General features: G+C 38.4%; 1 protein-coding gene across 1 annotated transcript in view; it reads left to right on the forward strand.

The window, feature by feature from the left end:
- Positions 1 to 15,776, forward strand: part of LOC130215557 (R3H domain-containing protein 1) — a 66,230-nt gene that overhangs the window by 4,310 nt on the left and 46,144 nt on the right. Inside the window, 2 exon segments of the mRNA XM_056447390.1 lie at positions 12,545 to 12,737; positions 13,855 to 14,065. Of these exon segments, the coding sequence (XP_056303365.1) occupies positions 13,886 to 14,065 (180 nt within the window). The 5' untranslated portion in view covers positions 12,545 to 12,737; positions 13,855 to 13,885.

A 15,776-nucleotide genomic window follows, 5' to 3' on the forward strand; every position in this document is an offset into this window, starting at 1 on the left:
CGACTTGTATAGCATTTTTTTGTTTCTATAGGTGTATAGAAATAGCATTATTTCTATAGTCATTGCAATATATTAGTAATAATTTTGGACATGATAATCATGTAGTGAAGAATCTGAGATAAAACTAATTACGATTCTGTGTATTGAGACCATTTTTACCATTTAGATTTTTTTAAAGTAAGTTAAGCATACATATTATTTTGAACAAAGGTAGAAAAAAATTAAGTTAATTTGGTGTTTGTTTCAGGAGTAAATACCAAAAAATACTATCCTAAAGTCCTAAGAACTATTATTCGTCCATGGCAGTGACTTAATAGTGGTTGTGGTTGTTAGGCACCACCTTCTTTGAGAAAAAAAAATATTTTTTTCCTCTGTTCAATCTGTTGAGGTTAGATGTAAAACAAAATGTGCACTAAAGTAGTGTTTCTCAACCACGTTCCTGGAGGACTACCAACACTGCATGTTTTTGATGTCTCTTTTATCTGTCACAACCATTACAGGCCTTTCAGTCACAAATGTGCTGATGATCAGAATCAGGTGTTTGCTTAAGGAGACATGAAAAATGTGCAAAGCTGGTGGTTGAGAAACACTGTACTAAAGATCTTTTTTTAGTAGTAGATATAAAGTGCTTTTATAAATAAACAGTGCACAGTTGTAAAGATTATACTTAAATATTAATGTAGGCATTACCAGATATGTTCTTAACTGCAGTTTATTGTCTCTGTAATATTAGTTTTGTGTTGTTTGTTGTTGATATACTAAATATTTAGTGTTATACTTGTTTTTTATTGACGTTTCATAATTTTTTTTAGCTTGGTCAATCAGCAGATCATTTTTGTCCATTCATATTTAGGTCAATCACTTCTTAAAGTCACATCAGTATTATCACAGATATTGTATTGTATAGCATTTTGCATTAATAGCCTCAATCTTTATCAATCCAGTTTATATATTTATTAACATATCTATATTTTTTATTGCCTGAATCTAGTACATGGACTTAATTTTTCTTGTTACGCGTCGACATGATGAATGGACTCGCACCGAGTTTCTTTTTGACCTTGCGATTGTTCAGCTGTTATTTTATTTATATATATTTTTAAACACTCATGCGGCGTATTGTTAGGCGTCCTGGTTTCCTGCGCCGCCGGCCTGTTTCTGTCACACCGAATATTAATGTTCGTGCGTGAGAGGCGCTGCGGTAAGGAATGATCCACGAGCTCCTGTTCGTACAAGCTCATCTGCATCACCACAGGAGGATTCTCACCTGCGCGGCCCCCAACCCCCTTTCACCTGAACATCGCTTCATTCAGCAGCACCGCATTCGTTATAGACAATGAGATGACTTTTATTTAATGACTTCTTGCATCGTGGTTGCTTGTGCTCAATTATTTTCTTTTTTTCTGCTTAAGAAATGAAACTAGCACTGTAAAATGCAGCAGATCTGGTGTCCAGCAGAGATCAAAATCACCTTTTTTCACTTTGGCATGTCATTGCGAATGTTACCCGTTCACCATATGTGCCTTGTTCTCCCAATAAGTGCAGTGAATCTGAAACGTGACCTTCTCTGTTAAGAAGTACATCCAGTACTGGGATATGCCTTTGAACTGGTGTTCAAACTGGGTCAAAACAGCTAATTGTGTTTCACCAAATATTTGTTATTGTCTCAATTGTAGCCTGTTCACCATGTGTGCCCTGTTCACCCAATACATGAAATGAATGTAGAGCAGAGCTTTTGGTTTTAATTTTCAACATTATACTTGGTTGTAAGGGCATTATCTTGCGGTGAAAGATTGTTTGAGCTTGTAAAGCAACTATTTCTACTACACCTTAAATTTTTGTAGGGGATTAAGTGCTGTTTACACTGGACACGTTTTTGCGTAATGCTAGTCTGCGTACTTGCAAAGGCAACACAATGCAGGGTATTGAGATTTTTTTTTTTACTTGACACCATTTTAAAAGCATGAAGTTATTGCTGTGTGGCTCTGAAAACTGTGAAACACAATGCAACAGCCAAAGTCGTCCATCTGACGCATACCTACATAGACCAAAAATTAAAAATAGCCCACCTAGAGTGCTTGAGCACTTTTTTCAGTCCAGCACTTGAGCAGTCAAAACGTCCCTAGTGTCCATTTAAACTACTGCTGTCTAAATGAATGATAAATTATCTTGTTATATTTTTGACCAGATATTTCTAACGTTCTTGAATGTTACCTTTTTACCATGTATTCACTGTTCACCTAAAACGTTTCATAATTTAAGTTGCTCATTTGCATTGAATTTACAGCTATATAATGACATTTTGCTAAATAATGTTTTGAATGTTACCTTTTCACCATGTGCTCCCTGTTCACCCAAATTGTAGAGCTAGTCTTTTGTGTGAAGTATACAGAGGTGTTATGAAAATTGGTCTCCAAAACAGGTCAATATCAACTTATATATGCTTTTTGGCAAAATATTTAAATAACATTATAAAAATAGATGAATAGTTTGACCTGTGCCCCCCACCCCCCTCTGTTCAGCTAAATATTATTTAAAATCTTTCTGTTAGACATTTATATGATGGAGTGAACAGTTGCAAATGAAGCAAATAAGGCCAAAGTCACCTTTGTAAAGTTATCACATTGAATCTTACCGGTTCATTCAGTGTTCACCCTAAAATTTGAGTGATTTTAGAGCTGGACTGGTGTTAGTGAGTATGGCGTTGAATTGGTGTTTAAAATTGGTCAATTGAAGCGTATTGTTTTGCCAAAATGTCGGCTATTATCTACAACTGTACCTGTTCTCCTGTGCACCTTGTCCACCCCAAAAGTACTTTGAATTTACAATTCAATTAATTAATGTTTTGAATGTTACCTTTTCACCATGTGCTCCCTGTTCACCCAAAATCCATTTTTAATGTAGAGCTAGCCTTTTGTGTAAAGTACATAGAGGTGTTATGGCAATTGGTCTCCAAAACAGGTCAGTATCACCATATATATGCTTTTGGCAAAATATTTAAATAACCTTATAAAAAGTATGTTAATAATTTCCCCCTGTTTAGCTAAACAATATTTAAAATATTTATATGATGGAGTGAACAGTTATATGCAATGGAATTGATGCAAATAAGGCCAAAGTCACCTTTGTGAAGTTATCATATTTAATCTTACCTTTTCAGTCGGTGTTCACCCTAAAAATTTGAGTGATTTTAGAGCTGGACTTGAATTGTTGTTTAAAATAGGTCAATTTAAGCATTTGGTTTTGCCAAAATGTATGCTGTTATATACAACTGTACCTGTTCTCCTGTGCACCTTGTCCACCCCAAAAAGTATTTTGAATTTACAAGCTAGATCTTTCTGTGATAGTGTGAATAGGATTGTATAGTTTGTGATATCCACAAAGAAGGTCAGTCAACTTGACATGCTTTTGCATAAAATCTGTGCACATCTTGAATGTTACCCGTTCACCCTCTGCACCCCGTTCACCCAATAAGTACTGTGAATATGGGAGAACGATCATTTAATGTGTTTTCTGACAAGAATTGTTATCATCTCTAGAGCATCTTGCATCTAGATTTCACAAAACGCTCCTCACCTCATTTTTCTTGGATGTGTCCTGGTCTCGGAGCTGCCCAGAGGTGTCACCTGGACCAGAGAAATGACCGCTGTGACCGGTCACCTTTAAATGTCAACACATTTTCTCATTCTGTTCTTACATGGCTGGAAAAGCCAGTGGACAGCAGACCTTCTCTCTTCCCTATGTATTAACGAGAATAATGACTGGTGTGGTGAATTATGGCGCGGTGGTATTTTGGGCCGCTACAGAGTTATTGACCTATTCTCTGTTTCGGTAATCAGCGCGGATCTGGATGTTTCTCCCTAATGAGATAATATCTGATACAAATTACTACTCTGCTACCTTCTGGTGTTTCCGCTGCATTAATAATCCATATCTTTTTCGTTCATTACTATTTTGCATAGGTAACATTTCTTGGTCAAGCTAGTCCCGAAACACCCTGCTCCCCACCCCCAACGTGCTTATTAAAAGGAGAACTCTGCAAATTCCGACCCTTATCCTGAGGCTATTCCCACCGTGCTTGCGGACACCATCAGGGGAAGGCAGAATAAACGCGGCTGTCACATTTCCTCTGCAGGCAAACAGCATCTTGGGCTACAATTAGCCAGCAGTGCCAGTCCTCCCCCCCTCCGGTCTTTTGTTATGCAAATGAGACGCATGTAATGCGCCGTTTAGCTGGAATTTTTGCAGATTTTCTTTTTCAGTGAAAGGAGCCGCTTGGTGAATGGGGAGTTTTACTTTAACTTGACTGGCTTTGTGCAACTGTCAGTTCAACTTTTTCCCATTCTCTACAGTGAAAAACGCCAGTAGTTGTCGGCGCAGTCAGTCACAATAACGTCAAGATGATGATTGTTTGTTAATTCAAAGTTTTGTCTGGATATATTGTTTGGTCTGGAAGCGTGTTTGCTTTGAATTGTGTACCTAGACTTTTGAGTGAGCATCATACCAAGTGAGCTACCTACCTTGATGATATTTGAACATATTGAGTTTCCAACTTGGAGCATCAAACCTTATAAGCGCTTTTGTGAACGTTTTTCGTTTTTTTGGCAGTTTACCTAGTTAGTTAGTTAGTTACCTATTTAGAGGTGCATCAGAACAAGTATTGTGCTATGTAGACAGCATTTGTGAACGCTTTTTATGGCCATTTTATTGGCTCCATCTTCTGATAGCAATTTTTAGTCTCAAACCTACATGGACAAAGTTTCTGGCCTTTTTACCTATTTCCTTAATGGGCAGCATATTTGGGCATCAAACCCAGTGAGCACTTGCATAAAAACAATTTCTCCGCATCTTACCTAATTAGCTCCCTATCTGGACAACACTTTCGGACCTCAACACACTTGAGGTCCTTATCTAGACATACATTTTCAGCATTAAACCTAGTGAGGCGTCAACCTAGAGGGCGTCTCTGGGCTGGACAGTATTTTTGGACATCTAACCCAGTGAGCCTCCAGCATGAACTGCATGTCTAGTTAGGTGCCTACCTAGACAGTATTTTTGGACAAAAATGTGAAGTTCTTATCTAAACTGCACCGAAGTAGACATTTTTTCATGGGGTTTAATACCTGATTTTTTGGGGGCTCCAAACCTAGTGAGCCATGTAAATAAATGGCTATTTATATAATTTTACCAAGCTAGTTCTCCATCTATACATCATTTTCAGGCTTCAAAATGAGCACAGTCCCTATCTAGACAGTATTTTTGGACATAAAATGTCAATTTCTTATCTAAACTGCACCAAACTGGACATTGTTTCATGGAGTGTAATACCTGACTTTTTTGGGCTCCAAACCTAGTGAGCCATGTATATAAATGGCTTTTTATGTCATTTTACCAAGCTAGTTCTCCATCTATACATCGTTTTCAGGCTTCAAAATGAGCACGATCCCTATCTAGACAGTAATTTTTGACATAAAAATGTGAAGTTCCTGTTTAAACGGCACCAAAGTAGACATTTTCTCATGGGGTTTAATACCTGATTTTTTTGGGGCTCCAAACCTAGTGAGCCGTATAAATAAATGGCTATTTATGTCAATTTACCAAGCTAGTTCTCCATCTATACATCATTTTCAGGCTTCAAAATGAGCACGATCCCTATCTAGACAGTATTTTTGGACATAAAATGTCAATTTCTTATCTAAACTGCACCAAACTGGACAATGCTTCATGGGGTTTAATACCTGATTTTTTTTTTTGCGCTCCAAACCTAGTGAGCCATGTATATAAATGGCTATTTATGTCATTTTACCATGCTAGTTCTCCATCTATACATCATTTTCAGGCTTCAAATGAGCACGATCCCTATCTAGACAGTAATTTTTGACATAAAAATGTGAAGTTCCTGTTTAAACGGCACCAAAGTAGACATTTTTTCATGGGGTTTAATACCTGATTTTTTTGGGGCTCCAAACCTAGTGAGCCGTGTAAATAAATGGCTATTTATGTAATTTTACCAAGCTAGTTCTCCATCTATACATCATTTTCAGGCTTCAAAATGAGCACGATCCCTATCTAGACAGTATTTTTGGACATAAAATGTCAATTTCTTATCTAAACTGCACCAAACTGGACAATGCTTCATGGGGTGTAATACCTGATTTTTTTTTTTGTGCTCCAAACCTAGTGAGCCATGTATATAAATGGCTTTTTATGTCATTTTACCAAGCTAGCTCTCCATCTATACATCATTTTCAGGCTTCAGAATAAGCACGGTCTCTATCTAGACAGTATTTTTGGACAAAAAATGTCAATTTCCTATCCAAACAGCACCAAACTGGACATTGTTTCATGGGGTTTAATACCTGATTTTTTTGGGCTCCAAACCTAGTGAGCCATGTTTCTAAATGGCTATTTATGTCAATTTACCCGGCTAGTTGTCCATCTATACATCATTTTCAGGTTTCAAAATGAGCGCTGCCCCTATCTACACAGCATTTTTGGTCAACAGCTAGTGAGCTCCCAGTCTATATGACTTTTTTTGTCATGCGTAATGAGCAGGCAGCATGCACTGACTTAAAATTGTGTCATGATAAAATTCATAGCTAGACAGCATTCTGAGGCATCAAACATGGTGTGTTGTCCAGCAAGCCAGCATTTTGAGCTGTCAAACTTAGTGCTCTGCCAACCTAGACAGCATTTTGAACCGTCAAACATAGTGAGCTGCTCCCTATGCATTTTGCTGTCATTTTCTGAAGAAATTGGTTGGTCCGAAAGCACGTTTGGTTTGCTGTAGTGAACGGCTTGTTCATGTACACATTCTTTTCTTTTCCTGCTCTTTGTTTTTGGCTACGTTTTGACGGTAACGCGCAAAATGATTTTCTGGTGACCCACTTTTCCCGATGACCTCACCTACCTGCGTCGGTCAGCGCTTGCTTGTTAAACTGAGGCGTAACCACCTTTCGATTCACTTCAGGTATTATTTGTGCGCAAAAAAATGTGCATGGAAACTAGAGATTTTTATAGAGGCACAAGGGAACGTCACTTTAAGCAGGGCGTGTGTGTGTGACTGCGGCACTGGGTTCGATGGGTAGCTTACGTGCACCCTCTGCAAGCGAATAAGGTGGATTTGCAGTGCTGGCGTGCTCCTACCCTGACAGACTGTCCCACAGTGGCACTTCGCCACAGTTGGTCGTTCTTGTGTGTGTGTGTGTGTGTGTGTGTGTGTGTCTCTGCCGTCTGCCTCTCTCTCCGGTCCACAGGGGCCATCTGATTGGCTCTTGAAGGTGGAGCCCTGCTTAGCGCTGACATACTGCACCCAACCCTCAGGGCGTTCTGATTGGCCAGGGGAGGGATGACATCACAAAGGCCAGCTGTTGATTTGGCGGAGAGTGTGTGTGCGTGAGAGAGAGAGAGGAGAATCAGGAAGGATTGCGGCAGCAATGGCTTTGGGCAGGTACGCGAACGCTCCGCGCTCAGACGGAGGAGAGCAGAGCTGCACTGAGCGCGCTCCGTTTGAAGGCACTTGGGCTGCTATGGAAACTAATGATGTGAGCCCAGCAGTGGATCATGAACGACAGGCAGGTGTGTGTGAATGTGAAGTCCTGGCCGACGTGTTGATTTGCTTGCTGACGTTTGTTTAAATTTGGGGTGAACGCAAAACTTTGCAGTTGAAAGGTTGTACGTGTGTTTTAACAATGAAAGACTTTAGTGAAAGAAAGATTGAGTAAATATTTACAATTTTTAAATCTTGTTAATACCTTGTTAGCGATGAACCTTCATTGTGACTAAATATGCGTGTCAGCAAATTGCACTCATGCTTATGTGTGTGTGTGTGTGTGTGTGTGCACTTCGTAATGACATTCTCATAATTGCTCTATTTTACAATTTAAAAAAAGTGCCCGAGGCAGCTATCAGCGGAAAGCTGGGTGTTTGTGTCAGTGTAAATTACAGCCGAAGGCAACCCGGCTAATATCGTTAATGTGGCGAATCGTGTAAATGAACTGATGAGGAGAGGAGAGGAGAAGAATAGCTCGACTGTGACAGCGGCCACACACTGAGAACACGGATTGAGACGGGAGGGGGAAAAAAGGAGGGAAAACCATTAGCGCCGCTTTTATCTAGAAATATGGGCCATTTGCATATTAGTCTAAAACAGGGGTGAAGTGAAATACGCGTCGCCTGGAGCATGGCACAGTGATGCGCTGCTTTTGTCAGGAGGGTAAGTGCTCGTTGCTGCCTGAAATATGGGGATTAATAATTGATAATGGGAAATTACGGGTGGGCTTCATTGTCTCGGACAAAACAAAGCAAGATGAAGATTGTGTTTTTTTGTGAAAAGTTGAAAAAGTTGTGTCATGGGTTGTCTTTCTTTTATTTACTATTTTTTTATTTTTGTTGTTTGTGAAGATGTATTAAAATTTAAAAAGACAGAACATTTAAGTGGGAGTCGTGATGTGTTTTTTTGTTTGTTTGTTTTGTCTGATTTAAAGTTTGTCGCAGATTTTATCCTAATACATGGTAAACTACATTGATAAAATTGTTTGGTATTGTACTTGATGAGCTTTCCACTTAGACAGCATTTCTAGGCATTATACTTGGTGAGCTGCCTACCTAGGCTGCATTTTGAGCATCAAAAATCTTATAAAGTGTTTGCCTAGACAGCATTTGTGAGCATCATAATTAACACGCTGCCTTCCTAGACAGCTTTTTTGGGCGTAAAATCTTCTGAACTGCTTTAATAGATGCATTCTTGGCTTTACACCTGGTGAGCTGCCTACCTAGGTGACATTTCAAGGCATCAAAAGCTTATTAACTGTTTGCCTCGACAGCATTTGTGGGCTTCATTTTCATCTGCTGAATGCAAAAATGCAAACGTAAAACCTTGTTTTATGACAATCAAATCTAGTAGGCTGGTTTTCTTTATGCATAATGAGCCGCCTACATAGACTGCATTTTCAAGCATCAAAAGCTTATTAACTGATTGTCTATACAGCAATTGTGTACGTAATACTTTGTGCGCTACCTTCCTAGACAGCATTTTTTTAAAATGCAAAACACCTTGTGCCTTTCTAGATGTGCTAAGGCATTGTTGTCTCCCTAAGTAGCAGTTTTGGCTATGATTTTCATCCGCTAAATGCATAAATGTAAATGTAAAACCTTGTTAAACGCCTACCCAGAAAGTATTTTTGGCCATCAAATCTAGTGAGCCGTGATCCTTCTTTTTTTTTTTTTTGTGCATTATATCTATTGAACCGCCTACCTAGGCTGCGCTTTCAGACATCAAAGGCTGTTTGCCTTGACAGAAAGTATCATACTTAGTTCGCTGCCTTCCTAGACAGCAGTTTGGGCCATTGAATCAAGCTTCCTTCCTACACCAGCAGCAAATCTAGTAAGCTGTCTACCTAGATGACTTGCGCTCAACCTAGACAGCAATGCCGAGCGTTGTAATTTCTGCTACCTTATTTAATTCTCATTTTGGGCATCACACCCACACTAAACATTTTAAGTGTGCAAAACCTAGTTATCATCCTTTTAAGATTATGAAATCTTAGTCAACTCTCTAATGTGACAATATTTTTAGGTGTTGTACTTTGTAAATTATGCAACTCGAGCTCTCAAATTCGTATATATTTTTACGATCTTGTACATATTAATGCGGTTTGTTCATCCTCCAATGAGGGGTGGGGTTAGGGGTGGGGTTTTTGGGGCACGCCTCCTTTTCAAAGTCAGACCTATTGAAATACTATGAAGTCGTACAAATTAGCCACATTTTCGACAACACGTTTCCTCGTGAGATCGGGAGGAAATTATATTAAATAGCTATCTAGACATCTTGATTTACTTTTTTTCTTGGTATCACGTGAACATCATTTTTAATCATCCTATTCGACAAATACAGTTTTATCTGGATATCACAAATAGTATACTGCCTTCAAAGCCTAAAATGCTGCCTAGGCAGTGTTTGAAACACAGCTTGTTTTGCGTGCTTCTGCCGTGGTTTGATTTTTCCTGATTTTTCTTCTTCTTTTTTTTTTAATCCTCCAGCGTCAAACTCGGACATCTGTACTGTCAAGTTTGTGAAAATATACAGCCGTCGAGGTCCACGGGGAGCCTTTTCTCTCTAGTGATGCTCGGAAGAACTTATTGAATATGGAGCGAAAACTGTTGTGCGCGCAGGAGGGGGAGGGTTGCAGGCGAGGGCGTATTTTGAAATGCAGATTTGGATTTTTCACTTCACCTCGACATAAACGGCGTGTTCGGAGGAATAGATAACGGCAGCACTGAGATTAGCCTGCAGCAAGAGAGAGAGAGAGAGAGGCGCTCGCACATTTATGAACAGCGCTCGTGTAATTCCTGCCAACAAGTAGGTGTTGCAATCCATGTGTGGGAGGGAAAGCGCTCTCATAAGTCATAATTGCCCTTGAGAGCGTCACTTGGTGCGCAATTGTTCGTCCCTGCGGCCCAGAACGGCTCAGACCATTTTTTGAGATCAAGAAACTCAAGGTGACGTGGGATAATGCTATTGACCTGTGCGCAAAACACTCATGGAGAAGTCACGGTCTTGGATAATTCTGACGGACCGTCTGGCTGTTTGGATGACAGCTTGTGTGTTTGTGCGCGCATGTGTGGTCATACCCACCTGTTCTTGTCATTGCCGCCACCTGCGTTTTCTGTCACATTGCGCGCGATGCTAATCCCTTGAATTTTGATTAGTGTGTGTGTGTGTGTGTGTGTGTGTGTGTGTGTGTGTGTGTGTGTGTGTGTGTGTGTGTGTGTGTGTGTGTGTGTGTGTGTGTCTGTCATCTCCTCTGATTGGGTTTTGTGTTCTGAATCCTTAGCTGGACTCCACCGTGGCCAGGTTGTACATGCATTTGGACCCAGTTGGTGTACTTTGAATCCGGTTAAGCCCGTTTGACCTCGAGATGCAGGGTGGGTCATGATTTGGCACAGGTATCTAGATTGGCGGGTGGCAGCGTAGGTGTCAAAAGGGGGGTTGTAGGGCCATCGATTCCCAAGTGAACACTGGGCCATATGTTCTGCTCACGGAAGCATGGGATCCAATGAATGAACCCTACAGTTGTGAAGATAACACTTTAACGTTATTGAAATGTTATCACGTTGTTTTCAGGTAATATTAATGATTTTAATTGTTATCAATAGGATTGGTAGCTATTTTTGGTGTTAAAAGAATAGTTTGCTCTAAAATGAATATATTGCTATCATTTACGAACTCTTCACTTGATCAAAACCTATTTGAGATTCTTTCTTGTGTTACAAATAAAGCAGATATTTTAAAGAATGGTGTCCATTAACTTCTATATATATATTTTTTGATACTATAGAAGTCAATGGGTGCCACCAATCAGCATTTTTCTAATTATCTTCTTTTGTTTAACCGAGGAAAGAAACCTTAAAACCACATGAGGTCGTTTTTATTTTTTAGGGATGTGAATTATTCTTTTAAGTTGGCACCAAAGTTGGTATCAATAATTAAAGCTGTTTTTGTTAAAAATATTTACAAAAATGATAAAATATGAAAAAAGTTAGCAAAAAATTAGTGATCTGTGCTATGGTGATGGTTATTAATATTATGTAAATGAGACCTATAGGAAAGTGATGAGTTTAATCAGCTGAATAATGCCTTTTGTTGTGTTCTGATGCAAAACGTTTGTCCTAGATTTGCAATTTCAGCACATTACACTGGAATTATGATAATTATCATATGTCAGATATTAGGATTGAAATGAAAATACATTTAATACTACAAATTTTGGATTGTAGGTTGAATTTTTTTTCTGTCAAATTAAGTTTATTAATTAAATATAATTAAATTTTTTGTCAAAAAGTGTCAATCTGACTTCTTTTTTCTCTGATGTGCTGCAGTTGTACTAAATTAATTTAACTTGTCCAAATTGTTTATTTTCCATTTAAAGCAATGGTTCTCCCAAAAATGAAATTTCTGTCATGATTTACTCACCGTTTGCTTGTTCTAAACCAGTTTGTGTTCAACACAAGATATATTAAAGAATGTTAACCATTGACTTCCATAGTATTTGTTTTTCCTGCTATGGACTTAAATGGGTAACATTTTTCAAAATATCTTCTTTTGTGCTCAACAAACCAAACAAAAATCCCTTAAACTAGTATGGAACACTTGAAGGGTGAGTAAATGATGTCAAATTCAAATTTTTGCGTGAGCCACCCCCTTAACATAGTATGTTTTTAAAGTGAGGGTGGAGCCGTACGATCAGCTTTGTATTCATGATACCTCATTAAAATGCTTAAAATGCGTCAAAGGTTCATCGTTAAACGTGACTTCCTCTCAGTGTATTTTAATGTTCCTGTCTCTCTGCGGCACAGTCTGTTCTCCATATTCATGTCACCACCCTGACACTTTTTCAAAAGCGCTGCAGTGCTTCGGCTCCCGAAAGACCTTCCAGACTCTCCGTCAAACATCCCTCTACTGTACCCGTGCATCCCTGACCTCTTGACCCTTGCCGTATTTGACCCCTGACCTCTGTCGTTTGTGTGTGTATGTGTGTGACAGGTGTCCGAGGGTGATGCGGAGTGTGTGTGTGAGCCGTGGCTTGGCGACCCGACCCGAGCGCTGGTGACGGGGGTCATGGGACTGCTGCTGTTGCTGCCCCCTGTCCGTCTCTCAGTCTGCCCCGCTGCTTCTGGAGGCCCCAGGGTCCTACGCTCCCTAAGGTTCCTGCCCAGTCCTGAAAACAGCACAGCTGGTAAACGACAACGCAAATCTGCTTTATCTTTCCCATTATGTCATTAATCGGAATACATTTATGTTTGCGTCACCTAAATAAATTGTATTAGTTTGTAAAAACGAAAAAAAAGATGAAAAGCTATGAAGCAAAACATATGATTTCTAAATTTAAATGGTTGCGTAACTTGCGCATTTTGTGTCTACGACTTGCATAATTCGCCATTGCGCATGTTGCGTAACTTGTTGGAACTGCATAGCTTATGTAATACGTCATTGTGTAACTTGTGTATATTGTGTGTGTGTATATAAACAAGTGTATGTACATATACATACACACACACACACACACATATATATATATATATATATATATATATATATATATATATATATATATATATATATATATATATATATATATATATATATATATATATATATATATATACACGCATGCATACATACATACATACATGCAATATACACACAGTTTTACAATTTTACTTTTTGCAGACTTTTTTAATTGGATTACCGATCATAATGGGATTATTTGTTAATAACATCTAATTAATATCCAATTATCTAATCATTGCTATGTCAAAGTGACCAATCCTACTATGGCGAAGGCCTCATGAGTAATAATTAGTTTGTGAATGTACATTGCAGAAATGTTTTGAATTAATGTCATTGTGTTTATTTATTATTATTTAATTAATTGTTTGTTTGTTTGATTGTTTAGTTTAGAAACATAGAAATTAAGTTTCTTTACAGAAATAAGTCTGGTGAGCATACTGGCAGTCTATAAGTTTGCAACCTTATTTTTTTTTTAACAGTAGGTGCAAATTCACCTAAGAAAAGCGTTGCCTGTGAATTTTAATTATAAAGATTGACATTAGCCCGTAGGCTTAACTAATTGGCCACTAGTCAACTGGCTAATTAACGAGTGCTACTATGGGAAATGAATATTAATTAGGTTACCATGAAGGTTACGAAGCAGAATTAGATCATTAATATTCGTAATTTACACTTTTTTTTTTTCCATCGTACAGTTGTAATTTCATCTTTGTTACTATTTCACAATGCTAGCATCAAAGAGCCGAAATAAACCATCTTAAGTCAATGTTTTGGTCATGCAGGTGGTGATTTTCAGTCTTGTGTCTGAGGATAATGTCTGAATCTTCTCTGGACACCAGAAGTAGTGACGTTATGAAGGTTCTGGAGAGTGACGGGCCACACATGGCCGAACCGCCCGCAACCCTCAGTGACTCCCAACAACTTGCGCCCCAGAACAACGGCACACACAACCAGGAATGTGTGACAGACCAAAGCTCCTCCCATCAATCTCAGGTAAACTGGGTGAACGCATCTCTAGTGGTGCATTATGGGTAGTGTAGTCCAAATCCAGCTGCAGTCCTCCTATTTACTCTACTATTTTTGAGCGCGTAACAGTTGATTGATCTAGTTTTGGGATAGTTAATTATTAATCGAACATAATGTTGGTTATTTACATCTCCTGTCAATCATTAAGTCACATCCTCCACCTTTCTTTCATCATTAATTTCCCGCCATATTGGAAATCGTAACATCTTCATGTTTGCATTCAAATCTTAATAACCAAACGCATCTTTATGAAAGTTTACGATGTGGTTGCAGATGAAACATGGATAATGACATTAATTTAGTCCGGCTAGATAGGAATCATAAATCACTCAGACCCCTTTACCTAGGCCTTTTAACTTAACTGTCGCCGAATCCGCCATTTTTGTAGTTTTTAACACTTTCTACATTTATGTTTGTAGTTCTAATGGAATTAACGTTCATCTTGTGATTTGCTATGGCCAATATTAGCCAATTATAAATAGAAGTATGCACAGATCTGGGCCTCTGGAAATAGTTGATCATTCAGCAATACACGTTTACAATTACAATTTTGGAAACGGCAATTGTTTTTTCAAACACTATTTAGGACGTGTAGTATGTTAAGACGCAGCATATATTCTTTTATAGCGTCTTGCTAATGACTTATTATGGAATAGCGGTGTGCTGTTGCCGTGGTTTCCGCTATCCTAATGTCTTTGCTGAAAGACGGTGATAAGACGGCGAGATGAGCGGAATCACCCAATCGGATCCAAGCTGGCGTGTGATTGGCTAGTGCCAGGATAGAGAGGGAGGACAGTTAATCTGCACCTGAAATCCTGCTGGTTTATCTGCAAACCCTCAGGGTGTGTGTGTGTGTGTGTGTGTGTGTGTTTGTACGTGTGTGTGTGTGTGACTTTGCCGCCATCTGCTCTTGGTGCATTGAGAAAGGGCAGTGGGCAGGTGCATTGAAACACATGCTGATCTCAGCTCTATTCCTCGCTCATTGTTCATTTCGCTCTCCTCTCCTGCACAATTAGCTGCTTCACTGGTGCACACACTCCTTTAATGATGAATATTACCTGCCATAACACGTACAACTCAACTTTCCGAAATTTTCTTTGGCGTGGCCTAAATTTACAGTACTAGGTGATGCATTGAGTTAATGAATAGATTGTTAGATGAATGTCAAACGCAATTAAATGAATTCAGTTGATCAGTTATTTAACTGGATGTCTTGACAGTGCTGACATTTATAAGTGTTTACAAATATTTCACTTTAAATGATAAATCATTTAACTACAATGTTGAATATAATTAAATAATATCATATAATTGATATATAAAAACAAAGTAATTATTTAAAAATTAAAATGATGGTGTTTGGAAATAAATAAATAAATAAATTATTATTTTGATTTATTTATATATTTATTTATTTCCAAACACCATCATTTTCATTTTAAATATGTTACGTGCTTAAGTTGTTTTGTTGGATGAGGTGTAAAATTAAGTGAGTCTCTACTGGTGCTGGGTGAAAATGAGAAAGCACAACAAATAGATAAGTGAAACAAATAACAATTTATTAAACAAAGAATACCAAACAATGAATATATGAATTTAGAATGTAATTTTAAATAAGCACATTAAACGAAAAACAGGAGTGTCGCCAAAACAGAGAAATAAATATAACAAAGCAATC

Source organism: Danio aesculapii, chromosome 22 (genome assembly GCF_903798145.1).
Source record: "Danio aesculapii chromosome 22, fDanAes4.1, whole genome shotgun sequence".
Classification (NCBI taxonomy): domain Eukaryota; kingdom Metazoa; phylum Chordata; class Actinopteri; order Cypriniformes; family Danionidae; genus Danio; species Danio aesculapii.